This window comes from Podarcis raffonei, chromosome 2 (assembly GCF_027172205.1).
Source record: "Podarcis raffonei isolate rPodRaf1 chromosome 2, rPodRaf1.pri, whole genome shotgun sequence".
NCBI classification, from domain to species: Eukaryota; Metazoa; Chordata; class Lepidosauria; order Squamata; family Lacertidae; genus Podarcis; species Podarcis raffonei.
Genome location: NC_070603.1, coordinates 14890879 through 14916441, shown reverse-complemented (window position 1 = coordinate 14916441; position 25563 = coordinate 14890879). Strand labels below are relative to the sequence as shown.

General features: G+C 46.3%; 2 protein-coding genes across 7 annotated transcripts in view; one reads left to right on the top strand and one right to left on the bottom strand.

Moving 5' to 3' along the window:
- Window positions 1-18954, top strand: part of GLS2 (glutaminase 2) — a 35365-nt gene extending 16411 nt beyond the window's left edge. For 4 of the 6 annotated variants that reach the window (XM_053375030.1, XM_053375001.1, XM_053375021.1 and 1 more), the window contains 11 exons: window positions 1091-1123; window positions 2608-2666; window positions 3310-3376; window positions 3958-4008; window positions 6978-7154; window positions 8501-8632; window positions 10086-10178; window positions 11091-11152; window positions 13419-13495; window positions 16910-16973; window positions 17864-18954. In XM_053375030.1, the coding sequence (XP_053231005.1) occupies window positions 1091-1123; window positions 2608-2666; window positions 3310-3376; window positions 3958-4008; window positions 6978-7154; window positions 8501-8632; window positions 10086-10178; window positions 11091-11152; window positions 13419-13495; window positions 16910-16973; window positions 17864-18020 (972 nt within the window). In that variant the 3' untranslated portion in view covers window positions 18021-18954. The remainder of the gene's footprint in view (window positions 1-1090; window positions 1124-2607; window positions 2667-3309; window positions 3377-3957; window positions 4009-6977; window positions 7155-8500; window positions 8633-10085; window positions 10179-11090; window positions 11153-13418; window positions 13496-16909; window positions 16974-17863) is intronic. The other 2 variants (XM_053375008.1, XM_053375016.1) reach the window with 2 other exon arrangements.
- A 173-nt stretch (window positions 18955-19127) lies between these two features.
- SPRYD4 (SPRY domain containing 4) lies at window positions 19128-22311 on the bottom strand. The gene is made up of 2 exons (XM_053375038.1): window positions 22083-22311; window positions 19128-20713 (listed from the first exon to the last, which is right to left on the bottom strand). The coding sequence occupies exons 1-2, from the start codon at window positions 22294-22296 to the stop codon at window positions 20166-20168; spliced, it is 762 nt and encodes a 253-aa protein (XP_053231013.1). The 5' UTR covers window positions 22297-22311; the 3' UTR covers window positions 19128-20165.
- Between the last annotated feature and the right edge of the window lie 3252 nt (window positions 22312-25563).

The window sequence follows — 25563 nt, the reverse complement described above, 5'->3', positions numbered from 1 at the left end:
GTGTAAACCTCACCTGGGGTCTGGACTACAGCAGTTGTGGAAGGACTCCCAGGTTAGGTGACTGGCCCATGGCATCAAGATCTGAATCCAGATTCTTGCCCCTAATTTGAATGCATGATCTGGGGTCTCTGTGGTTGACCTGGATGTCTAAGATACACAAAATCATAGCCAATGTTAGCAGAGGTGTAGCGTGGGGGGTGCTGTGACATACAGTGGTACCCCGCAAGACGAATGCCTCGCTAAACGAAAAACGCGCAAGACGAAAGGGTTTTCCGATTTTTTAGCCGCTTCGCAAGACGAATTTTCCTATGGGCTTGTTTCGCAAGACAAAATTTTTTTGAGTTCTTGCAAGTTTTTTCCTTTTTCTTAAAGCTGCTAAGCCGCTTATCTGCTAATTGCCGCTTATCCGCTAAGCCGTTAATAGCCGCTAAGCCGCTTATCTGCTAATTGCCGCTTATCCGCTAATCCGCTAAGAGCGGTGCTTCGCAAGACGAAAAAACCTGCAAGATGAAGAAACTCGTAGAACGAATTAATTTTGTCTTGCGGGGCACCACTGTACTCTCCGCTGCTGAATTTTAGTACTACTCAGAGTACATCCTTTGAAATTAATGGACATGACTAACTTAGGTCTATTAATTTCACTGAGTCTACTCTGGGCAGGAAGGGATGCGGGTGGCGCTGTGGTCTAAACCACTGAGCCTAGGGCTTGCCGATCAGAAGGTCGTGGTTCGAATCCCTGCGATGGGGTGAGCTCCCATTGCTTGGTCCCTGCTCCTGCCAACCTAGCAGTTCGAAAGCACGTCAAAGTGCAAGTAGATAAATAGGTACCGCTCCGGCGGGAAGGTAAACGGCGTTTCCATGTGCTACTCTGGTTCACCAGAAGTGGCTTAGTCATGCTGGCCACATGACCCAGAAGCTGTACGCCGGCTCCCTCGGCCAATAAAGTGAGATGAGCGCCGCAACCCCAGAGTCGGTCACAACTGGACCTAATGGTCAGGGGTCCCTTTACCTTACTCTGGGCAGGACTTCGCTGGATGCAACTCAAAAGTTTTTCAGAGCTCAACTGACTCCTTTTCTTGTTTTCTTTTAGATGGGCTGCAAGAAAGCTGAGAAGTTTGACTACGTGAGTGCCACTTATTTCAAATCTCCATTTTACAGTTTCTCAAGGCCCAGGTTTCCCAGGATGGTGGAAACCTATTCATTGGACAGTCAAAGTCATTTCTTTTGCAAAACAATCCTGAGTTCTAATTCAGTCTGGGATTCCAGAATCCCTTGGAAGCTAGTGCTGGAGTGGGAGGAACTTGCAGGGCCCACAGAGATGTACTTTCAAATGTTGTTTGTCCTCAGCTAAATTGCAGAACGACAGCAATATTTCTGAAAGGTCCAGTTGGAGTTTGATTTGAGGCAACTCTAAACGACCTCGGCCCAGTATACCTGAAGGAGCGTCTCCACCCCCATCGGTCCAGCTCTGAAGGCCTTCTGCCAGTTCCCTCACTGCGAGAAGTGAGGTTACAGGGAACCAGGCAGAGGGCCTTCTCGGTAGTGGCGCTCTTCCTGTGGCATGCCCTCCCATCAGATGTCAAGGAAATAAACAACTATCTGACTTTTAGAAAACATCTGAAGGCAGCCCTGTTTAGGGAAGTTTTTAATATTTGATGTATTTATCATGTTTTTTATACAGTGGTACCTCTGGATGCGAACGGGATCCGTTCCGGAGCCCCATTCGCATCCTGAAGCGAACGTAACATGCGACTGCGCGGGTCGCATTTCATCGCTTCCGTGTATGCGCGTGATGTCATTTTGAGTGTCTGCGCATGCGCAAGCGGCGAAACCCGAAAGTAACACATCCCGTTACTTCCGGGTAGCCGCAGAGCACAACCCGAAAATGCTTAACCTGAAGCGTATTCATCTCGATGTATGACTGTATTCTATTGGGAGCTGCCCAGAGTGGCTAGGGAAACCCAGCCGGATGGGCGGGGTATAAATAATTTCTTCTTATTATTATTATTATCAATGGCAACCCTCTGTCCATCTTCTGCCATAGGAAAGTTCCCTATCTACAAGCTAATACATGTAGACTATCATCACCGTCGCCTATTATTACTGCTGCTGCTACTCAATTAATTGAATACTTCTATTCGATTAATAAATAAATTGAATAAATAATACTACTACTAATGGGTGCCTATTAGAATATTATGTAATACAGTGGTACCTCGGGTTAAGTACTTAATTCATCCCGGAGGTCCGTACTTAACCTGAAACTGTTCTTAACCTGAAGCACCACTTTAGCTAATGGGGCCTCCTGCTGCTGCCGTGCCGCCAGAGCACGATTTCTGTTCTCATCCTGAAGCAAAGTTCTTAACCTGAAGCACTATTTCTGGGTTAACAGAGTCTGTAACCTGAAGCGTATGTAACCTGAAGCGTATGTAACCCGAGGTACCACTGTACTTGTATATTGTGTAACATAAAATGGACACTGAAGGAAAAGAACTGTTCACTGACTGACAATTTCAATAAGCAGGAAAAGGAAGGAAGCCAAAGAGAGATGGGGGCGGTGGTCTGGATCAGAAACATATCTGAAAGACCTTCTTGCTTTGATTGTAGGTGTTGGATTATTTGAAGAAGATGGCCGGAAACGAGTATGTGGGATTCAGCAATACCACGTAAGGCCAGCAGGAGGGGCAATGGCATCCTGCATTGCTTTCGCAAGAGAGGCTAATAACACTTGTTTTGCTAGTACAGTGATACCTCTGGTTACATACTTAATTCGTTCCGGAGGTCCATTCTTAACCTGAAACTGTTCTTAACCTGAAACACCACTTTAGCTAATGGGGCCTCCCGCTGCCACCGCGCCGCCGGAGCACAATTTCTGTTCTCATCCTGAATCAAAGTTCTTAACCTGAAGCACTATTTCTGGGTTAGCAGAGTCTGTAACCCGAAGCGTCTGTAACCCGAGGTACCACTGTATTAAGGAGGCAGAGAAAGATGGTGTCTTCTGTCGTCAAATGTGCCTGTGGACGCCCGTAGGGTAAGGCAGGGATGGGGAACCTTGGGATCTGGGACCATATGTGGCCCTCCAGTTTTCTCTGTCTGGCCCTCAGTCTGTAACCTGAAGCGTATGTAACCCGAGGTACCACTGTACCAGGTTTTTGGGTTTTTTTAATTTAGAAAGTGTGGATGTGATTAAAATCGGCACATAGGGCAGGGAACTCTCATTTTTAATGTAAATGATAATTCTTGAAGGGTGGGCAACCCAGAATCTGGAGAGAGAAATCAAGGAGTGTGTGTGTGCGTGTCTCTTAATAGGTTTCAATCAGAGAAAGAAACGGGAGACCGGAACTATGCCATTGGGTATTATCTTAAAGACAAAAAGGTAAGAAGGAGAGGAAGAGGAGGAAGGAGTTCTGTTTATTTTTTGAGTGGTTGCTTGTATTTCGTTAAAATTTCATACAAGACTTAGAACCAGAAAATGGGGTAAAAGGTAAAGGTCCAGTTGTGGCCAACTCTGGGGTTGCGGCACTCATCTCACTTTATTGGCTGAGGGAGCCGGCGTACAGCTTCCGGGTCATGTGGCCAGCATGACTAAGCCGCTTCTGGAGAACCAGAGCAGCACACGGAAACGCTGTTTACCTTCCCGCCGGAGCGGTATCTATTTATCTACTTGCACTTTGATGTGCTTTCGAACTGCTAGGTTGGCAGGAGCAGGGACCGAGCAACGGGAGCTCACCCCGTCGCGGGGATTCGAACTGCCGACCTTCTGATCGGCAAGTCCTGGGCTCTGTGGTTTAACCCACAGCGCCACCCACGTCTCCTAGAAAATGGGGTAAAGGCAGGGAAACATTGTTCCAGCAGACGAGGGACCCATCTTGGGTTGCTGGATGATGTTGAGAGAGCGTGCCTTGGTCCTTCCTTGCCAGGGTCTGATGTTGTCATATTTTCTTCCCTGTGCCGCAGTGCTTTCCACAGGGAGCGGACATGACGGAAGCTCTCGACTTGTACTTCCAGGTGAGTTGGCTTTCTGGACCCCCATCTCAGCTGGAAATTTGGGTTTCTCCTGAGTTATTTTCCAAGTTAAGAGAGTAAGCGGGATCTTTCCGCTGGGTGTGGCAGTACTGCAGCTGAACCCAGTACTGCAGTTTTTTTGTAGATGCCTGGATCTGTTAAATTCAGTATGTAACCTGCATCTCAATGGAAAATAACCATCTGTTTAAAAACATACTAAGAATAGATTATTTAGCAATTCTTAATAGCTAACAGAGATAGCAGGGTCACCGTTTTGAGAGGGCGGGGTGGGGGCTGTTCCCAATGCAGTGCTTTATAACACAGGTTAAAATGCACGGTTTTTTTGCCATTTAATCTTGAATATATCCAGGATTAGGCCTTCACTAGAGTGGAAATAGTGAGACACTTGAAGACTTCCACAGGTTATACAGGCTAAAGTTCTTTCCAGTGTGTCTGGCACATAGCTTTGGCAGAGAAACTGATCTAACAAAGCAAGATTTATTCATTGTAGCACAGTATCCATTTATTGCACACATTAATAAGGCCACATCTGGGTTATACATGCTCATTCTTTCTGGAACAAAACTCTTACCACTGACAGTCACAATCTGCTATTCATTTATCTCGTAGTCTGCTCATTTTCTTATGTGCGAAATTATCTTGTATCCCTGTACTGTATCTAGTTCCCCTGCCCTATGTTAGTTGTTGTTTGCTTGTTATAACTAACGATTGCCTACTGCATTTTAATGAAAGTTCAAGAAACACATTTATACACACACACACAGTGGTACCTCGGCTTAAGTACTTAACTCGTTCCGGAGGTCCGTACTTAACCTGAAACTGTTCTTAACCTGAAACACCACTTTAGCTAATGGGGCCTCCTCCTGCTGCTGCCGCACCGCCAGAGCACAATTTCTGTTCTCATCCTGAGGCAAAGTTCTTAACCTGAAGCACTATTTCTGGGTTTGCGGAGTCTGTAACCTTAAGCGTATGTAACCTGAAGCGTATGTAACCCAAGGTACCACAACACACACACACACACACACACACATTTCCAGGAGTAGGCCTTGAACATCAATGTGAATTTTGTCTCTCCAGCTGAAATCTGAAAGGGCACTCCAGTCTTTACAGATAAAACATGTTTTTCAAAAATCACAATAACCTGCCTACCCCCCCAATAACTTCAGTCATGAAAAGCCAACCTCAATAATACAGATTTTCCCCAAACACCTGAACAACTGGTTCTAGAAAAGCACGGACAAATTCAGGTGCAGATTCTGCAACACACGCACACAGATTCCCACGCCACGGTTAGTCTGCTCCTCAAGCGGGCTGAGGAACCTGGTTTGAAATTTCCATAGAATTATATTGATTTGAATCCTTAGTGTCCAACTCTGTTCCAAAGAGGGCATTCTTAGAAATTCAATTCTAGGTTTTCTTCTAGGCTGGTGATTCAGGACGGAACCAAAAGTTCAGTCCAGTTTTGCTTCTTTTCCTAGAAGCAATCTGTACACTGCTCAAAATCAGGCAGATTCTAGTTGATTTGGGGATCAGTGCTAAGGTTATTTTAGAACTTATGCAAACATAAGGGTGGGGTGAGGGAATAGATAGCCAAGCCCATCTTGGACTAGACTGCTTCAAAGTGCAGCTGAGGAGAGAGACTTTCCATTTTGAATTGCAATCCATGTAAAAAAACCTGTTGTACCTAGAATGTCAGTGAAAAGGGATTTCTCTCACATATGCTACTTTCCCACATGAAGGGAGATTTTGACGTGAGGAGTATTCAAATGTAAAATCTCCCACCTGTAGTCTTTTAACTGGAAAGACGGCATATTTTTCTCTGTGTGTTAAACAGAGAGTTGTGCCCTTCAATGTCATGTCTCAGCAGAGTCCAGGGTCCATTTCTGGGACTTATTTATAGCTCCAGACCAGTGGTGTCAAAACTTTTTTCAAAGAGGGCCAGATTTGATGAAGTGAAGGGCCGTGAGGGCCAACCAAATGGCTGACCAAAGTTTTTTTAAAGGATTTTACCCCAGGAAATAAACTGCCACAGGGGCTGGATTAAACCAACAAACGGGCCAGATTAGGCCCCCGAAACGGACTTTGGACTTGCCTGCTCTAAACCATGAGTAGGCAAACTAAGGCCCAGGGACTGGATCTGGCCCAGTCGCCTTCTAAATCCATCCCGCAGACAGTCTGGGAATCAGCGTGTTTTTACATGCGTAGAATGTGTCCTTTTATTTAAAATGCATCTCTGGGTTATTTGTGGGGCATAGGAATTACAGTGGTACCTCTGGATACGAACGGGATCCGTTCCGGAGCCCCGTTCGCATCCAGAAGCAAACGCAACCTGCGGGTCGCGATTCGCCGCTTCCACGCATGTGCATGATGTCATTTTGACCGCGGAGTGCAACCCGAAAGCGCTCAACCTGAAGCACATTTAATCCGAGGTATGACTGTAGTTATTTTTTTCTTTTAATATAGTCCGGCCCCCCACAAGGTCTGAGGGACAGTGGACCGGCCCCCTGCTGAAAAAGTTTACTGGCCCCTGCTCTCAAGACTGGAACCTATTATGATTCTCATAACTATGAATATTGCTTCTGAATAGAGCCAGTGTGGTGTAGTGGTTAAGAGCAGTAGACTCGTAATCTGGTGAACCAGGTTCGCATCCCTGCTCCTCCACGTGCAGCTGCTGGGTGACCTTGGGCCAGTCACACTTCTCTGAAGTCTCTCAGCCCCACTCACCTCACAGAGTGTTTGTTGTGGGGGAGGAAGGGAAAGGAGAATGTTAGCCGCTTTGAGACTCCTTCGGGTAGTGATAAAGCGGGATATCAAATCCAAACTCTTCTTCTCTTCTTCTTCTTCTTCTTCTTCTTCTTCTTCTTCTTCTTCTTAATGATACAATAACGACTTTTCCTCCCATTTCCCCCTCCCCAACCCTTTAACCCTTTAACCCCCTCCACCCTGCAAAGCTGTGCTCTGTGGAAGTAACGTGTGAGTCCGGCAGTGTCATGGCGGCCACACTGGCCAACGGTGGCATCTGCCCCATCACGGGCGAATGTGTGTTGAGCGATGAAGCTGTCCGCAACACCCTCAGCCTCATGCACTCATGTGGCATGTATGACTTCTCTGGAGAGTTCGCCTTCCATGTAAGTGTCTGCAGCATCTCTTGGTGGGCTGCAAATGGGAGACAACTATGTGTGCTTCAGTATTGGAGGGTGTGTGTGGATGTGATGATGATAATGATGATTTATTGAATTTATAGACCGCTCAATACCCGGGGGTCTCAGGCAGGGGCGTACAAAGGGGGGGTGGAGGGGGCAGGATTCTGAATTCCAGTTGCTGGAAACTGCAAGAGGGTTGTGTCACCCAGCTCTACCCCTCCTTTAAATCAGAACCAGTGAAGGCGGTGAAGGTCCTGTGTGAGTGCCTGGAGGCGGTTGGAGGATGGATGGCAGCTAACAGATCAAGGTTGAATCCTGACAAGACAGAAGTACTGTTTTGGGGGGACAGGGGGTGGGGGATTCCCTGGTCCTGAATGGGGTAGCTGTGCCCCTGAAGGACCAGGTGTGCAGCCTGGGAGTCATTTTGGACTCACAGCTGTCCATGGAGGCGCAGGTGAATTCTGTGTCCAGGGCAGCTGTCTACCAGCTACACCTGGTACGCAGGCTAAGACCCTACCTGCCCGCAGACTGTCTCACCAGAGTGGTGCATGCTCTAGTTATCTCCTGCTTGGACTACTGCAATGCGCTCTACGTGGGGCTACCTTTGAAGGTGAACCAGAAACTGCAATTAATCCAGAATGCGGCAGCCAGACTGGTGACTGAGAGTGGCTGCCAGGACCACATAACACTGGTTCTGAGAGATCTGCATTGGCTCCCAGTATGTTTCCGAGCACAATTCAAAGGTGCTGACCTTTAAAACCTTAAACGGCCTCAGTCCTGTATACATGAAGGAGCGTCTCCACCCCCATCGTTCAGCCCGGACACTGAGATCCAGCGCCGAGGGCCTTCTGGCGGTTCCCTCATTGCGAGAAGCAAAGCTACAGGGAACCAGGCAGAGGGCCTTGTCGGTAGTGGCACCCGGCCTGTGGAACACCTTCCCATCAGATGTGAAGGAAATAAGCAGCTATCCTATCTTTAAAAGACATCTGAAAGCAGCCCTGTTCAGGGAAGTTTTTAATATTTAACGCTGTACTGTTTTTAACACTTGATTGGGAGCCGCCCAGAGTGGCTGGGAAACTCAGCCAGATGGGCGGGGTATAAATAATAAATTATTATTATTATTATTGTGTTCAGGTCTTCCTTGTGTTCACTTCTAATAGGCATCTGATTGGCCACTGTGGGAAAAGGATGTTGGCCTAGAAGGGCCACTGACCTGATCCATAAGAATATGCTCTTACAAAACATGAGGAAGAATTCTGTGCCACTCAAAAGCAAGCTCGTTCCTCGCCATTCATCTAATTTCCGTCCCGCTTTTGCTTCCTCATCTTCAGGTTGGTCTACCCGCCAAATCCGCCGTCTCTGGGGCCATCTTGCTGGTGGTGCCCAACGTCATGGGTGTGATGTGTCTGTCGCCCCCTCTGGATAAAGGTGGCAACAGCACGAGGGGGATTGGGTTTTGCCAGGTGAGTTTCCCCACGTACATAACCGGTAGAATGAGCTCTGCTAAAGCAGTCAGTGAGAACCACCTGGTTGAATTGGGAGGGATGGCTCGATGCAGTCCGTCTTCCAACTTCCATTCCAGTGGCGTGTGGTGAATTTTTTTGCAGGGGAACAGTTAGGGCCAGAGGCACCAGCTTGCAAGGGTGATTGGGGTGGGGATGTTGTGCGTGAGAGCACCACACCTCCCTCCCTAAGCCAGGCAGAAGCTTCCCAGACTTTGGGAAGGAGGCGCCAGATCTCTTGACTATGACAGAATGCTGGAGCCCTCCTGCCTCCTTTCCAAAGCTGGGTTTGGAATGTATGCTTTTATTTAAAATGCATCTCTGGGTTATTTGTGGGGCCTGCCTGGTGTTTTTACATGAGCAGAATGTGTGCTTTTATTTAAAATGCATCTCTGGGTTGTTTGTGGGGCCTGCCTGGTGTTTTTACATGAGCAGAATGTGTGCTTTTATTTAAAATGCATCTCTGGGTTATTTGTGGGGCCTGCCTGGTGTTTTTACATGAGCAGAATGTGTGCTTTTATTTAAAATGCATCTCTGGGTTATTTGTGGGGCCTGCCTGGTGTTTTTACATGAGCAGAATGTGTGCTTTTATTTAAAATGCATCTCTGGGTTATTTGTGGGGCCTGCCTAGTGTTTTTACATGAGCAGAATGTGTGCTTTTATTTAAAATGCATCTCTGGGTTATTTGTGGGGCCTGCCTGGTGTTTTTACATGAGTAGAATGTGTCCTTTTATTTAAAATACATCTCTGGGTTATTTGTGGGGCATAGGAATTCGTTCATTATTTTTTTCCAAAATATAGTCCGGCCCCCCACAAGGTCTGAGGGGCAGTGGACCGGCCCCCTGCTGAAAAAGTTTGCTGACCCCTGCCTAGTCCAATGACCACACACCACTGCTCCATTCTGAAGGACAGCATTTGCTGACTTAGTGCCTTCCAGATGTTTTGGGCTACGATTCCCTTCAACCTAAGCTGGCTCAGGCTGATGGGAGTAGCAGTTACATGTTGGGGCACCAGATGGATGAAAAGCTGTTTTAGGAGTAAAATGAAAATAACAGAAAAACTCCATCCGCACTGAATGTTGAAGTCGGTATGCTTCTGAATACCAGTTGAAGGGCATTGCAGTCTTCAGTTTTATGTAAAACCTTCCAAGTTTGGGTTTCCCAAACTTGGATCTCCCACTGTTTTTGGACTACAGTTCCCATTATCCCTGACCACTGGTCCTGCTAGCTAGGGATGATGGGAATTGTAGTCCAAAAACAGCAGGAGACCCAAGTTTGGTAAACACTGGTTTAACCCTTTGAAGGTTTCGTGGTGAAATGTTCTGCTTGTGACTTCACACTTCTGTTCCCACTTCTGACCACTTTCCCTTGTGCTTTGCATGCTTCTTGCTACCTTTTGTCTCTTCTTTCTGCAGGAACTGGTCTCACTCTTCAACTTCCACAATTACGACAACTTGCTGCACTGCACCCGCAAGATGGACCCACGCCGTGAAGGAATCGAAGTTAGAGTAATGACGGAAACGGTTGTCTGAAAGATAATGACAGATTTTAGTGGAAGAGGGCAGAAGTGAAGCTTGGGATGGGATTATATATCTATATAACTATCTATCTATCTATCATCTATCTATCTATCTATCTATCTATCTATCTATCATCTAGCACCAGTGACCCGTCAGCATATTATTATAATAAGCTCTGGATTCTACGCTTTTGGGTGCTTTGTGGATAAAAACTTGTCAGGCTGGCAATGACTGGACAAGTATTATTTACAAACTCCTCCAGATAGCTTCTGTGATAAGTCCCCACACCTCTCACCTTCTCAGTCAAGAAATAACTCGCAGAAATATCCAAGCAGCTCCCAACCACCAACTCCTTTCCCCAATACCATCAATTATTTGAAATATATTCTCAATTATTTGAAATATATTCCCAATTAAATTACATTACAAATACTAACATTTTTTGCTATAGTTATAGGTAGGTAGCCGTGTTGGTCTGCCGTAGTCGAAACAAAATAAAAAAATTCCTTCCAGTAGCACGTTAGAGACCAACTAAGTTTGTTATTGGTATGAGCATGCACACGAAAGCTGTGTGGGTGAAGTCACAGAATACGAATAGTCCCAGCTGTGTGGGTGAAGTCACAGAATACGAATATTCCCAGCTGTAGCACATTCCATAACGTTCAGAACGCTTTAAACTAGGATTAGGCAAATTCATGGAGGATAAGTCTATTGGTGGCTGCTAGCCACACGGGCTATGCATCGCCTTCAGTTACTGGGAATCGCAGTTGAGGAGAGTGCTGTTGTTCCTGGGTTGCAGAGTTCCCATAGGCATCTCAATGACCAAAGTGAGAACGAGCCTTTGGCTTGATCCAGTAAGACTTTTCTTACATTCTTAACACCTCGCTCCATCTCTTTCAGAACAAGACAGTGGTGAACCTGCTGTTTGCTGCATACAGTGGCGACATCTCTGCTCTTCGGAGGTATGGGCCAGCCAGACTAGGGGAAAGACAGCGCTGGGGAGAGATTTCTTGAACTGCCTTTCGATATATGATATGATGTCTTTATTGTCATTGTCCCATACAGAACAATGAAATTGAGAAATCTACATAAGACATTCAAAAACCCCTAAAAACTCTGAAACCCAATTTAAAAATACAGTATACTCCTATAGAGGGACGCAGGTGGCGCTTTGGGTTAAACCACAGAGCCTAGGACTTGCCGATCAGAAGGTCGGCAGTTCAAATCCCCGCGACGGGGTAAGCTCCCATTGTTTGGTCCCAGCTCCTGCCCACCTAGCAGTTTGAAAGCACGTCAAAGTGCAAGTAGTTAAATAGGTACCACTCCGGCGGGAAGGTAAACGGTGTTTCTGTGCACTGCTCTGGTTCGTCAGAAGCAGCTTAGTCATGCTGGTCACATGACACGGAAGGTGTACGCTGGCTCCCTCGGCCAATAAAGCGAGATGAGTGCCGCAACCCCAGAGTCTGCCACGACAGGACCTAATGGTCAGGGGTCCCTTTACCTCTACCATTATACTCCTATAAAAAGGTAAAGGTACCCCTGCCTGTACGGGCCAGTCTTGACAGACTCTGGGGTTGTGCGCCCATCTCACTTAAGAGGCCGAGGGCCAGCGCTGTCCGGAGACACTTCCGGGTCACGTGGCCAGCGTGACATCGCTGCTCTGGCGAGCCAGAGCCGCACACGGAAACGCCGTTTACCTTCCCGCTAGTAAGTGGTCCCTATTTATCTACTTGCACCCGGGGGTGCTTTCGAACTGCTAGGTTGGCAGGCGCTGGGACCGAACAACGGGAGCGCACCCCGCCGCGGGGATTCGAACCGCTGACCTTTCGATCGGCAAGCCCTAGGCGCTGAGGCTTTTACCCACAGCACCACCTATAGAGACTCCTTATACAGTGGTACCTCGCAAGATGAAATTAATTCGTTCGGCAAGTTTTTTCTTCTTGCGAGTTTTTCGTCTTGCGAAGCACGGTTTCTCATAGGAATGCATTGAAAATCAATTAATGCGTTCCTATGGAGACCGCCTTCAGACCAGGTCCGGGGACAGAGGGGAAGGCGCTGTGCTTCCCCGCTGTCCCCGGAGCTTGCGGGGCTGGCGGCGCGGAGAAGGGCTCTTCTCCCCGCCGCTAGCCTTCAGAACAGGTCCAGGGACAGAGGGGAAAGTGCGCTGCGCTTCCCCGCTGTCCCCGGAGCTTGCGGGGCTGGCAACGGGGAGAAGCGATCTTATCCCCGCCGCTAGCCTTCAGAACAGGTCCAGGGACAGAGGGGAAGGTGCGCTGCACTTCCCCGCTGTCCCCGGAGCTTGCGGGGCTGGCGGCGCGGAGAAGGGCTCTTCTCCCCGCTGCCAGCCTTCAGAACAGGTCCGGGGACAGAGGGGAAGGCGCGCTGCGCCTCCCCGCTATCCCCGGAGCTTGCGGGGCAAGCTTCGTCTTGCGAAGCAAGCCCATAGGGAAATTCGTCTGGCGAAGCACCTCAAAAAATGGAAAACTCTTCTTGTGAGTTTTCCGTCTTGCGAGGCATTCGTCTTGCGAGGTACCACTGTACTGCGTTTAAAGTCAGAATTGCATTTGGGTAGAAACTGTTTCTCAGGTGGCTAGTCCTAGTCTTTATGACCCTGTACCTTCTTCCAGAAGGCAGAAGCTGAAAGAGATAATTTCTGGGGTGCGCACTATCCTGCGCTATATCTGCAGCTTTCTTATGGCACCTGGCAGCATAGATTTGATCAAAGGTGGGAAGAGTGCACCCAATTATTCTCTCTGTAGTCTTTACAACCCTGGAACTCGGGGATGGGGAACTTGTAGCCCTCCAGATGTAGCTGGACTACAATACCCATCAGCTCCAGCCAGAATGGCCAGTGGCCTCGAGGATGATGGGAATTGTAGTCCAACAACATGTGGAGGGCCATAGGTGCCCCATCCTTGACCAAGTTCAGGGTTTCCCAAACTTGGGTCTCCAGCTATTTTTGGACTACAATTCCCATCATCCCTGACCACTGGTCTTGATAGCTAGAGATGATGGGAGTTGTAGTCCAAAAAACAGCTGGAGACTCAAGTTTGGGAAACACGGATCTAGTTTATCTGACTATAGTTTAAGTTGCTCTGTGTGGCAGTCCTCCTCAGAGTAGGCCCATTGAAATTAAGATACATGACTAACAGCCTGTTAATTTCAATGGGTCTGTGAGCAGAACTAGCATTGGAAAGAACACTGACTCCCTTCTTGGCTTCCCTCTAGATTTGCCCTGTCAGCCATGGACATGGAACAGAAAGACTACGACTCCCGCACAGCCCTTCACGTAGCTGCAGCTGAAGGTAGCATGCTGGGGCCACAATTGTTTCATGAGTCTAGGGCCATGTTTGTACCTTGCAGGCTTGCACAGCCCCAATGCACCTCAGGGGATTCGGTCATGCACTTCTCTGGTGTCCTTCTGCCCAGTGTTTTTGCACCTGGCTATGGACCACTTAGGGACACAGGTGGCGCTGTGGGTTAAACCACAGAGCCTAGGACTTGCCGTTCAGAAGGTCGGCGGTTCGAATCCCCGCAACGGGGTGAGCTCCCATTGCTCGGTCCCTGCTCCTGCCAACCTAGCAGTTCGGAAGCACGACAAAGTGCAAGTAGATAAATAGGTACTGCTCTAGCGGGAAGGTAAACGGTGTTTCCGTGCACTGCTCTGGTTCGCCAGAAGCGGCTTAGTCATGCTGGCCACATGACCCGGAAGGTGTACGCCGGCTCCTTCGGCCAATAAAGCGAGATGAGCGCCGCAACCAGACAACAGGCATAAGAAATATCAACAACCTCAGATATGCAGATGACACAACCTGGATGGCAGAAAGTGAGGAGGAATTAAAGAACCTTTTAGTGAGGGTGAAAGAGGAGAGCGCAAAATATGGTCTGAAGCTCAACATCAAAAAACCGAAGATCATGGCCACTGGTCCCACCACCTCCTGGCAAATAGAATGGGAAGAAATGGAGGCAGTGAGAGATTTTACTTTCTTGGGCTCCATGATCACTGCAGATGGTGACAGCAGTCACGAAATTAAAAGACGCCTGCTTCTTGGGAGAAGGGCAATGACAGGCCTAGACAGCATCTTGAGAAGTAGAGACGTCACCTTGCCAATAAAGGTCCGTATAGTTAAAGCCATGGTTTTCCCAGTAGTGATGTATGGAAGTGAGAGCTGGACCATAAAGAAGGCTGATCGCCGAAGAATTGATGCTTTTGAATTTTGGTGCTGGAGGAGACTCTTGAGAGTCCCATGGACTGCAAGAAGATCAAACGCATCCATTCTTAAGGAAATCAGCCCTGAGTGCTCACTGGAAGGACAGATCATGAAGCTGAGGCTCCAGTACTTTGGCCACCTCATGAGAAGAGAAGACTCCCTGGAGAAGTCACTGATGCTGGGAAAGATGGAGGGCACAAGGAGAAGGGGGCGACAGAGGACGAGATGGTTGGATAGTGTTTTTGAGGTTACCAGCATGAGTCTGACCAAACTGCGGGAGGTAGTGGAGGACAGAGGTGCCTGGCGTGCTCTGGTCCATGGGGTCACGAAGAGTCGGACACGACTAAACGACTAAACAACAACAACAAAGCGCCACAACCCCAGAGTCGGTCACGACTGGACCTAATGGTCAGGGGTCCCCTTACCTTTTATGGACCACTTAATGATCAAGTGAAGATGCCTGGGTGCCAGGATGGTACCTGACCACCATCTGAGGATCATTGGATATGGACTGTTCCCATAAACCAGACATGGCCAAACTTGGCCCTCCAGATGTTTTGGGACTACAATTCCCATCATCCCTAGCTAACAGGACCAGTGGTCAGGGATGATGGGAATTGTAGTCCCAAAACATCTGGAGGGCCAAGTTTGGCCATACCTGCCATACATCAGTACCCAACCCTGTCGAATTCTATCAGTTATATTTAATCTGCACAAGCAGAATTAATTTCTGGAACCAAAATGCTTTTTTCCGTGCAGCCTGAGCAGGAGCAGTCACAATTAAGAAAAAGAGGTCGGAATAGGCCAATATATATCCCTGGATCAAGTGACTCTTCTTCTTTTAAGTTCTCAAAGCTCTTAACCTAGCTCAAGGTTGTCATCTGAAATAGCCAGATGTTTAACTGGTAATCACAGTCAGTCCATCATTTGAAAAACAAGACTTTAGAGCTATATTACGCAAAAATAGCAACTAATCATTCCATTTTGGCGACTGCAACCTTGGTTTAAGGAGCCATTTTGCACCCAGCTTATATATCTGAGTTTCTAACGCTGCTTCTGCCCTAAAAGTGGAGCCTAGTGTGGTGGTAGCGCTATGGGGTCAATGGTGCATTGCTTCAATACAATGCAACACACCATTTCTGTTAAGTGCACTCACCATGTTCTTTGAGATTTGTTGTTGTTTAGTCCTTTAGTCGTGTCCGACTCTTCGTGACCCTATGGACCAGAGCACGCCAGGCACTCCTGTCTTTCACTGCCTCCCACAGCTTGGTCAAACTTATGCTGGTAGCTTCAAGAACACTATCCAACCATCTCGTCCTCTGTCGTCCCCTTCTCCTTGTGCCCTCCATCTTTCCCAAGATCAGGGTCTTTTCCAGGGAGTCTTTTCTTCTCATGAGGTGGCCAAACTATTGGAGTCTCAGCTTCAGGATCTGTCCTTCCAGTGAGCACTCAGGGCTGATTTCCTTCAGAATGGAGAGGTTTGATCTTCTTGCAGTCCATGGGACTCTCAAGAGTCTCCTCCAGCACCATAATTCAAAAGCATCGATTCTTCGGCGATCAGCCTTCTTTATGGTCCAGCTCTCACTTCCATACATCAGTACTGGGAAAACCATAGAGGAACATAATAAGAATCAAAGGCTATCAAAGATACTGAACCAGGGACATAACCGGGGAAGAGGATTTAGGTGTAAGGATAGCGAAAATGGCAGGTGAAAGATAGAAGGCATCGGCTGGGAACTGGAGGCACCTGACATGAGAACAAAATAAAGCTATGTATTGATGCTGAAGAGGTTTCCATTAGAGATGGAAATATAAGGTCCCAAACCAGAGGTGGATAACCTGTACCCACCATTCCAATATCTTATTAGACTCCAACTCGCATCAGCCCCAGGATGGTGGGAGTTCGAGTCCAGCAGCATATGTAGGTTTCTCTCCCCTGCTCTAAACTTTTACACGTTTCAACAAAATCTATGCATCCTTAGGGATAAAAGATGCAGGCATCTCTCTCGCGCGCCCCCCCTTACTTTCCCAGCTAATCAATTTTCTGTGTTTTAAGACAAAAGTTAATTTCAAATACTGTATTTTGACTAAGCAGGGCTGTACAAAGTAATGCTTCTTTTACACTGGGACTGGAAAAAGTCCCAGACTTTAATGTAGGTTAACGGGTATTTTTAAGGCTCTTGTCTTAATGAGAGGTTAGCAGACTGTCACACAAGGAACTCTGGTTTTGTTAGCAAGAAAGGGACCTCCGATTAAACTATCACTGTGCTCTCTGCAAGCTATAGGAGTTTGGGGGCAGACCAGGGGGCATTTAGGAAGAATTAAACCTCTTTCAAGGCAGCTTAGGTTTACAGTTTCGCTGTGTCCATCTATTGTTATGAGTGAACTACTTGCTCCGTAATAACCTTCCTGCAATCCACCAACTCTCTGCTTAAATAACTTTGTGACTTGTTGGGGTGGGCCAAGAGGTTGAAACTTAAAATTCTGTGATTCCTCCCCGCTGCCCAGGTCACCTGGAGGTTGTGAAGTTTCTGGTGGAAGCCTGCAGAGTAAATCCTTTTGTCAAAGACAGGTGAGGAATAGTAGGGTTATGAAGGACTGGGGGAGAGGGGAGGGTCCATTCTTAGCTGGGACATCAGGGATTGCCACAGCCAAAGACAAGATGTCAGAGAGCCCATTTGGCCCACTGGTGTATTTTGGCCCAAACCACCCCTACCTGTAAGTCTGTCCATCACCTGATGACATACAAAATTGGGTGCATGACAAGTAAACGCATGGAGCCAAACTGAGCAGGATTAATTGGGCACAAACTTTAACCTTGCTTCTTCCTTTCCAGTAACATAAGGCCCTTTTTGAACGAGGTACCCATCTATGGTGGCCGAGAAAAGCACCCATTTTTATTTTTTAAAGCACCAAATTCTAGCTTGATATGAAGAATCAACAACATACTGTATTTTTTGCTCTATAAGACTCACTTTTTCCCTCCTAAAAAAAAGTAAGGGGAAATGTGTGTGCGCCTTATGGAGAAAATGCAGGCTGCGCAGCTATCCCAGAAGCCAGAACCGCAAGAGGGGTTGCTGCTTTCACTGCGCAGCAATCCCTCTTGCTGTTCTGGCTTCTGAGATTCAAAGTATTTTTTTTCTTGTTTTCCTCCTCCAAAAACTAGGTGCGTCTTGCGGTCTGGTGCGTCTTATAGAGCGAAAAATACGGTGCTTAAGGGTATGCTCCCAATTCATCCTTTCCAGCTGCAACCATGGTTTGAATTCAAACTGCATCAACAAAGATGCACTCCTCCTTCTTCCTTTGAATCACCTAGCACCATACCTCTTCTGGTGACTGACAGATAGGCAGTCCCAGCCACCCATCAAAGTGATCTGTGTAGAGTTCTAGATCTGGCCTACTGATTGGATCCAGTTTCTAAATAGTAGCTGCACATGCCTTCATCTCTTTCCTTCTCTGCAGGTGGGGGAACATTGCCTTGGACGATGCTACGCAGTTTAATCACTTGGAAGTGGTGAAGCTACTCAAAGATTACCAGGACACCTACGTATTGGGAGCCAGCCAGGCTCGGGAAGCAGCCGAGGACCTTTCCAAGGAGAACTTAGAAAGCATGGTGTGAAAATTGTGAACTATTCTGATAGCTGCATTTCAACACAAATTTAACTAGGTCACTTGCTCTCATTTCTGAAAGGAGGCAGACACACCAGCGGACGTACTTCTGCTTAGGATTTGAGCTGAGATATGGTTGGTTGGGTGGGTCCATCCTCAAGGCTCTTCCTGAAGTTTCATGCGGTCAGTCTCCCAATTCTTGGGTTATAGGAAACACCTACACCAGTTAGTTCCGTGCACAAGATACTTGGTGACACAGCAGTAGACTTGATAAGAGTCCACAAAAACTGAGCTAGCAGCTATTGGCGAGAGACACCAAAGTGGGACCTTGTCTCTTAAGCGCTAACACTTCACACTGCCTGTAGATCAAAGCAGACACTGCTTACATAGGCAAAAGGCATTTAAAGGCTAAAGTAGGCCTGCCCCTTTGCCCTACACTGTTATCCCACTAAGTACTATGACTTTCTCTTGCTCCCTTCTTTCAAATAATTATGAACCTCAGCATGCAGTCCTAGTATTTGTATAACTGGGATGGGGGAAGCTTTCAGGCTATGACTGCAGAGTTTTATCTTTTTTAACATTGCCGTTTGATATACAATTTGTTAGGGTGGTTTGCAAAACAAAAGTACTTTAAAACACCAGCTTTGAAGACCAGAAAGGGGCAAAGCACACACCCACCTCAAGCAGTGCCTGCAATGCTGGAGATAAGACAATCTCTCTGGGCCTTAGTTTTCTAGACAAACTAAACATTGCCCTAACTTTCTAGACAAGTCCCAGGATAAAAGTGGTAAGATCAAGAGCATGGAGTGATGTGGTAATACGGGTAGACAGAGTTACAACGCTAAGCATATTTGTTCAATATTTAAGTGTTAAGTCCCAACTGAATTTGCATGAGTCGAACAAGTGCATTCAGAATTGCATTCTGGAATAAAGAGAGAAGTTCAGAGCAAATGGTAGTGTTTTCTTCACAGAGCCTATCTCCTTTCAGCAGCAATTCTAGACTGAAGGGTGTTTTGTTTGTTTGTTTTAAAGCTTTTCTTAAACCATGGGATATTTTCAGGAAAAAGCACTGGTCAGTCCAAAGCAGCTTAGGAGAGCACCAACAGAAAATACAGTGTTTCAGATAAATTTATTTTTATTGATTGTGATAACTACACAACTGCCAACACACGTACAGTTAACAGAATGCTGCTCTTCCTTGATTCAAAAAAATAGCTCCTTGTTGTCTTCAAGTTGTGTTCCATAAAATAAAACACACCTCTGGAGAATGTGTCAGTGTGCTAGATCTGAGAGTACTGTGAAAAGAGTGACCACAGATAGCTGTTATCAGAACATTTCCGGCTTGATTTGACACCCATATATTGCTGCTCCATTAAACACAGACAAAACCCTGTACAAGGAAACTCCTGCTAAGCCAGGGTATAATGGAATGAGGTGGGATTATTGGGCTGTGTATTAAAAGAAAGTAATTCCTGTATAACTGATTATGTGCCACAAAGTTTATCAGTACAGGAGGATTAGAGCTCCAATGGGTATGTCAGCATCTTAGATGCAGGCTTAGTTTGTCCTCCCACTGGCCCAGCAGAGGGCAATAGTGGCTATGCATTGTACACAGAGACATCCAAGTGGAGTTTCCCTGCCTCCAGACATCTGAAAGCCTAGGCAGATACTTAGGCTGAGCAAGGGGACTCTATACATTATTAAGGACATGGGATAAGAGCACCAAAAGGTGTGGCTGATCACACACAATAGCTGCAAAGAAACAAATTTGACCGTGGAGCAACCACATACATATTTCCATATGGACAAACCCTAATTTAAGCCAAGTGTATCCCATGTTTGTAGACAGCCAACCAACCTCCTTTTACGAGAATAAAGGAGCAAAGACAGAAAATCAGAATATGTGGCCTTCAGTGCTCTGAATAACATCTTACTACATTCCAAATGATATGCGTTTCAACCCGGAATCCAAAGACCTCATCTTTTCCTAAGAGAAAACAGTCAACGGGCTGAATGGTATACATGGATATGAAACTTTGGCTCCTATGAAAAGGGTATTGCAGGAGAGGGATTCCTTCTTTTATGTACCACTCTGAAGCCTCATATTCCAAGCAGATTGTCCGTCTCTCCAATCTTCGCTAAGCTTGAGAGGTTTTCAGTTCCTGTCGAGATTTTCAGGTACATCGAGGCCTGAATGCGTGATCAGTTCACCATCCCAGAGGGCAAAGGCAGGCACTACGGGGCCTTGGAACTCAGCAAAGATGCTGTGGACGGACACATGTTTGCTGACATCCACCAGGCTGAGTTTCTTGCTGTCGTAGTCCAAGAAGAGACCCACTCTCTCTGGATGGCCGATGTTCTTGAGTGGAGTGGTCTCATTAGAGAACATGGCATTCCAGTGCCGGTTCGCATAGGAAAAGACCCAGGAGCGGTCATCTACTCCAACGCAACCGTCCCGGGAGATGTCCACGTCTGCTACCCCTATGCGGAATTGCTGCGATTCTTTGACAGTCACTTCCCAGTAGTGACGCCCACTGGAGACAGCCGTGTCACCCAGTACCACAGCCCAGTCTCTGAAGCGTTCGGGATTCCGGGGAACGCTGGTGGGGTCGATCCCCAGCATACGGTAAATGACACCAGTGTTCTTTTTGAACAGATCCAAGCTGCTGTGGGCCGTTCTCTCATCCAGCTTGAAATTGATCTCTGCAGTAAGAAAGAAAATTGCATGAGAGTGCATACGTTTTGCTGCTTCTCTCAGAAAGGAAGCAAGGTTAGCAGAACCATTTTACTCTGTGATCGCCAAGGATTTTGCCCTTACAAGAGGCGAAGAGATGTTGCTGGACTCCAACTCACACCATCCTCAGCCAGAGTTGTAATCCAGAAACATCTGGAGGGCCACAAATTCCCAACCTCTGACCCTGCCTTACAGTTACATTTGTTGAACTAAGGGAGCTATTATGTTTCCTTTTGCACAGATAGATGTTACTAGAAATAACAACACACTTTTACTATAGGGGAAATGGGTGGAGAAATTTATTCATGTATGCAACTACAGCAGCAAGAATGTAATTTGCCCAAAAATGGAAAGAAGACAATCTGATGAAAGAAGAATGGACACAAAAACTTATGGACTATACAGAAATGGCAAAATGTACTGGGGGGCGGGGGCAGGAATAAGAAATCAAGATAGCTAACTTTTAACAAAAGAATGGGAATGGTTTATCAAATATTTGCAAATAACTACCAGACTTTTAGAAGACATCTGAAGGCAGCCCTCTTTAGGGGAGCTTTTAATGTTTAACAGACTACTGTATTTTAATACTTTGTTGGAAGCCGCCCAGAGTGGCTGGGGAAACCCAGCCAGATGGGCGGGGTGTAAATAATAAATTATTATTATATTATTATAAATTGTAAATAGATAAGGACATTGGCAGGATTATTGTAATAATCAGCAGTTTTGTAAGAGTATATAATTAAAGTAGATGAATAAAAGAATAAGTTAATTTAGAATATGCAGGAAAAGATAAAAAAAATTAAGGAACTGCAGGAGGAGGAAGCTGAATCTGAAATGTTTAAATGACTGTAGAACTACTGAAATGTATATAACTGAAAATTACAAAGTATTTTTATTTATTTACTTGATTTAGGGGGGCAGCTACCCTCCTGCACCTCCATGACTGCTATAGTACATATTATATTCAGCTTCGTGTCTAAGCTAAGCTGATTTATTTATAGCACTTATACTACTACTACTACTACTACTACTAATAATAATAATAATAATAATTTCTATGCAGGTTACATACAATATTCTATAAAAGTCGCAACAGCACACATACGCCATGTTAAACTCATTTTGCTGGCCGAAAAATCAGATGTTCTGAGGCTCTCGAAGTATCCCGCCTCTTTATGAAGGGCTTTGCTACTCATTAGCAAATAATGGTACTGCTATATTTCGACCTCATAGCCCAAGGGAAGGAAGACGAGCAACCCTAAACACGGTTTCATGGTGCCCGAGGAAAGAAACATTCGTAAGCAGCGCAGAGCCGCCATTGGGTATAACTGCAAGTACCTCTCCGGGGCGCTTCTCCCCCTAAACGGCGCCCCGCAACACACAGGCTCCAGCCTCGCTGCTTCACACCCCTCAGCATGGGCGCCGCCATTTTTGAAAGGGCACTGCTCAACCACGCGTGGACGGCGCCTGCGCGACTGCTCCTTAAGGCGGCTGCGGCCGCCATCTTGGAGGAGGGCAACAGTCGCCCCCGCCTGCGGATCTCTCCCGCCATCTTAAAGCCAGGCTGTCGCTATTGGTCCGGGAGAGCCGAGCTTCAGGGTCGCCATCTTCTCATAGGGCGCGGCGCTTTCTGACGCCGCCGGCGCCATCTTGAAGCGGAGGGAAGGCCGGCGAGGCCGTCATTTTGTTCCTATTAGAGGGGTAGTGCGTGGTTGTGGGCTAGAGAAAATAAATTGTTGAGATTCTTTTGGGAAGGAACCCAAATTGCTGAGGGTTGTTTTTTTGGGGGGGGGGAGAAATCTCCCCCCCCGCCCCAGAAAATAGTGGTTTTAAGCTTTTGTTTTTATATATATACAATTTTTATTAAATTTTCTGTTTCACAATTTAGAATACAGTACTCATTTTAAACGTCGTTAAAATATCCATGACCTCCCTTGTTCTCTTTCCATGGTTCATTTTACATATCATAAATTCCTGCATATTTTACATAAAATAAAGCATTCAGTATTCCATTGCTACATCCATCAAAACTGATTTACACTGTTAAATTTATCTTAATGCTGCCAACTTTTTCAAGCGTACACAATTTCCCCTCATATGTTTGATAAACATTTTCCAATCTTCTCTCAACATATATTCTTGTTCTCTTATTCTATATGTTAAGTCCACAAGCTGCACATATTCCATCAGATTTTAAGCTTTTGGAGCTGTTACTGCTGCCACACATCTGGGTTTTCCCTGACATTTTGACGGTTTGGCAAAATTTCCCCTGACGCCATTTTTACACCCAAAACTCAGGACGTGTCAGGATTTTTCTTGACGTTTGGGAAGCCTAGTTAACCTTTGCTAACAAGTGCATCTGGGAAGAACTTTATGTATTGTGATTTCTTTTTGCTCTTAAACTTCGCTATAGGAGTATAGTTGCAGCTTTTGTTCTGGCAAAATACAATTCCCATCCTCTCTGGTGCTGAAGTGACTCCAAAGCAATCCATTACAATCTATTGCAGCCTAACAGGGTGGTCCCTCTGGAATTTGTCACACAAATTTGTCACATGAATTTGTAAATCTGGGCGGAGAATTCTGCATGACTATTTCAGGCCTGTGGCAACACATCTAAAAAGGAATATGAACCGATTAAAACTACTTGTAGTTGTGTAAAGAAGCCTGGTTTGTTTTATGTTTAATGTTTTGAGCCAGAGCTTTAGCATGGCTAAACCGCTTTTGGCGCAACGGGACACCGTGACGGAAGCCAGAACGCATGGAAACACCATTTACCTTCCCACCGCAGCGGTACCTATTTATCTACTTGCACTGGTGTGCTTTCGAACTGCTAGGTTGGCAGGAGCTGGGACTGAACAACGGGAGCTCACCCCATTGGAGGTTTCGAACCACTGACCTTCTGATCGGCAAGCCCAAGAGGCTCAGTGGTTTAGACCACAGCACCACCCGCATCCCTTTTATAAACTTAATAGTGTGTGTAGGTTGGTTCAGTTAACTGCAAAAGTTTTAAAAGGTTTGAAAAAACACACTACAAATTCCATGTCACTTTTGCAAACTGCTTATGTTTAACCTGACAGAATCACTATGTTTGCAGGTGAATTAAGACAGTCGTTTGGCACCAGTGGAAATTCAGCCGCATAGGACATAATAAAATGATACCAAAAAAAACCAAAAAACCCACAGGTTTTTTTCTTCCTCCTTGGATTTCAGTGACAAATGTACAATAGCACTGAGAGTTTTTGATGGGCTTATGGTGGTGGTTCTAGCAGTGAGTAGTTCACCACTGGTATTAAGTTACCGTATTGCTAAAAGATTCAGCAGTTTATTGCCGTTTCCCTGGGTTGTATGGGAAAATGAAGTGCATAGAGCAGGAATGGAGAACAATTTAGTCCTGCTATCATGGGCAGAAATAATTTGAGTAGAAAATCCTTTACAATAGCAGTGTTGTCCATACATCATTATTCCGGGCAAGGGGATATGGAATTGCACATAGTTTTCTGTTGCATCAACTTCCATTAAAATTGTGCATCTCCATTAAAATGTGTTGAGTTTGGGCACATATCAGCTCCCTGAGCTAGTTTAACATCCAATCATTTATTGCATGTTTAAGAACAATTAAGCCCACGTCAGTGGGCTCTGATTGCAAATCCCTTCTACAGCCTTTCCAGTCCCAATTTGCCTAGTGTATTTCTTATCCCCAAAGCAAGGATGGCTCAAGGGATGGTGTTTTGTTGTTGTTGCCACCTAGAATCCTCTGTGTCATTGCAAAGGATTGTGGGATGCATTGCACTACAGTAATTATAATTTGTACAGGAAGTCAGTCATGCTGGACATCAGATTTGCATGTTGCTTTATATATAGTGGTTGTCTCAGTGGTCATTTGCAGATGTGTCTCCTTCGCTGTACAACCTGAGGCCTTTTTGAAAACATAAGCATCACCACCTTGAAAAACAGGTATGTGAGATATGGATGGTGGTGATGCCACTGCTACATGAACCTCTTGGTATTTATATACCGCTTAATGTCAAAATAGGCTTCTAAGCAGTTTACAAAATATAAAAACCAGTCAACAAAAATTTTAAAATATAAACATCTATAATTAAAATATACAATAAAACCATCCTGTCAGGGAACTGCCATCTGAGACGCAGGAGGTGAAAGGGCTCACGGAGGGTGAGAGAGACCATTCAGCTGAGGAGGGGACCAGCAGGGGGAGAAGTGGAGTTCCAAGGGAAAGTGAGTCGGAGGGAGGGCTCAGAGACACTTCAAGCGAGAACAGTGGGGAGGTTTCAGGACCTCCTGTAGGGACACCCACTCCTCGCCGGAAACTGTCACGCCGAGAGTCCAGAAGACGCGTTTCCGTTAAGGAGCTTTTATGCTGGAAGAAGTTCCGTAAACGCCCACTGTCCGATTCAACGAGCGACTGATGGAGCCATGCTTAAGGAGCTCCGTCACAGACAGAGGTTTGTGGACTTAGCCAAACTCTGAGGGACTAGGATTTTACGCACAAGCAGCTCACCATCCCATCACAGCAATCGGACAGTCCCTGAAAGCAGCTTGTGCAGAGAGGCATCATGAGCAACCCAGCCGGAGCCGGGGGAGCAGGAGGAGCTGGAGAGGGTCCAAGCCTGGAAGAAAGGTACAGGGTGTTGGAAGTCCAGCTAGCACTGCAAACGGCGAGGCTAGAAGAAAGGAGGGCGCAGGATGCAGAAAAGGCAAAAGGCGCTACACTAGCAAGAAAGATGCCAGGATTGGTGCAGAAGTTTGGGGGGGACCCCAGGAACTACCAAGCCTTTAGGACAGAGATGCAGTATGCTCT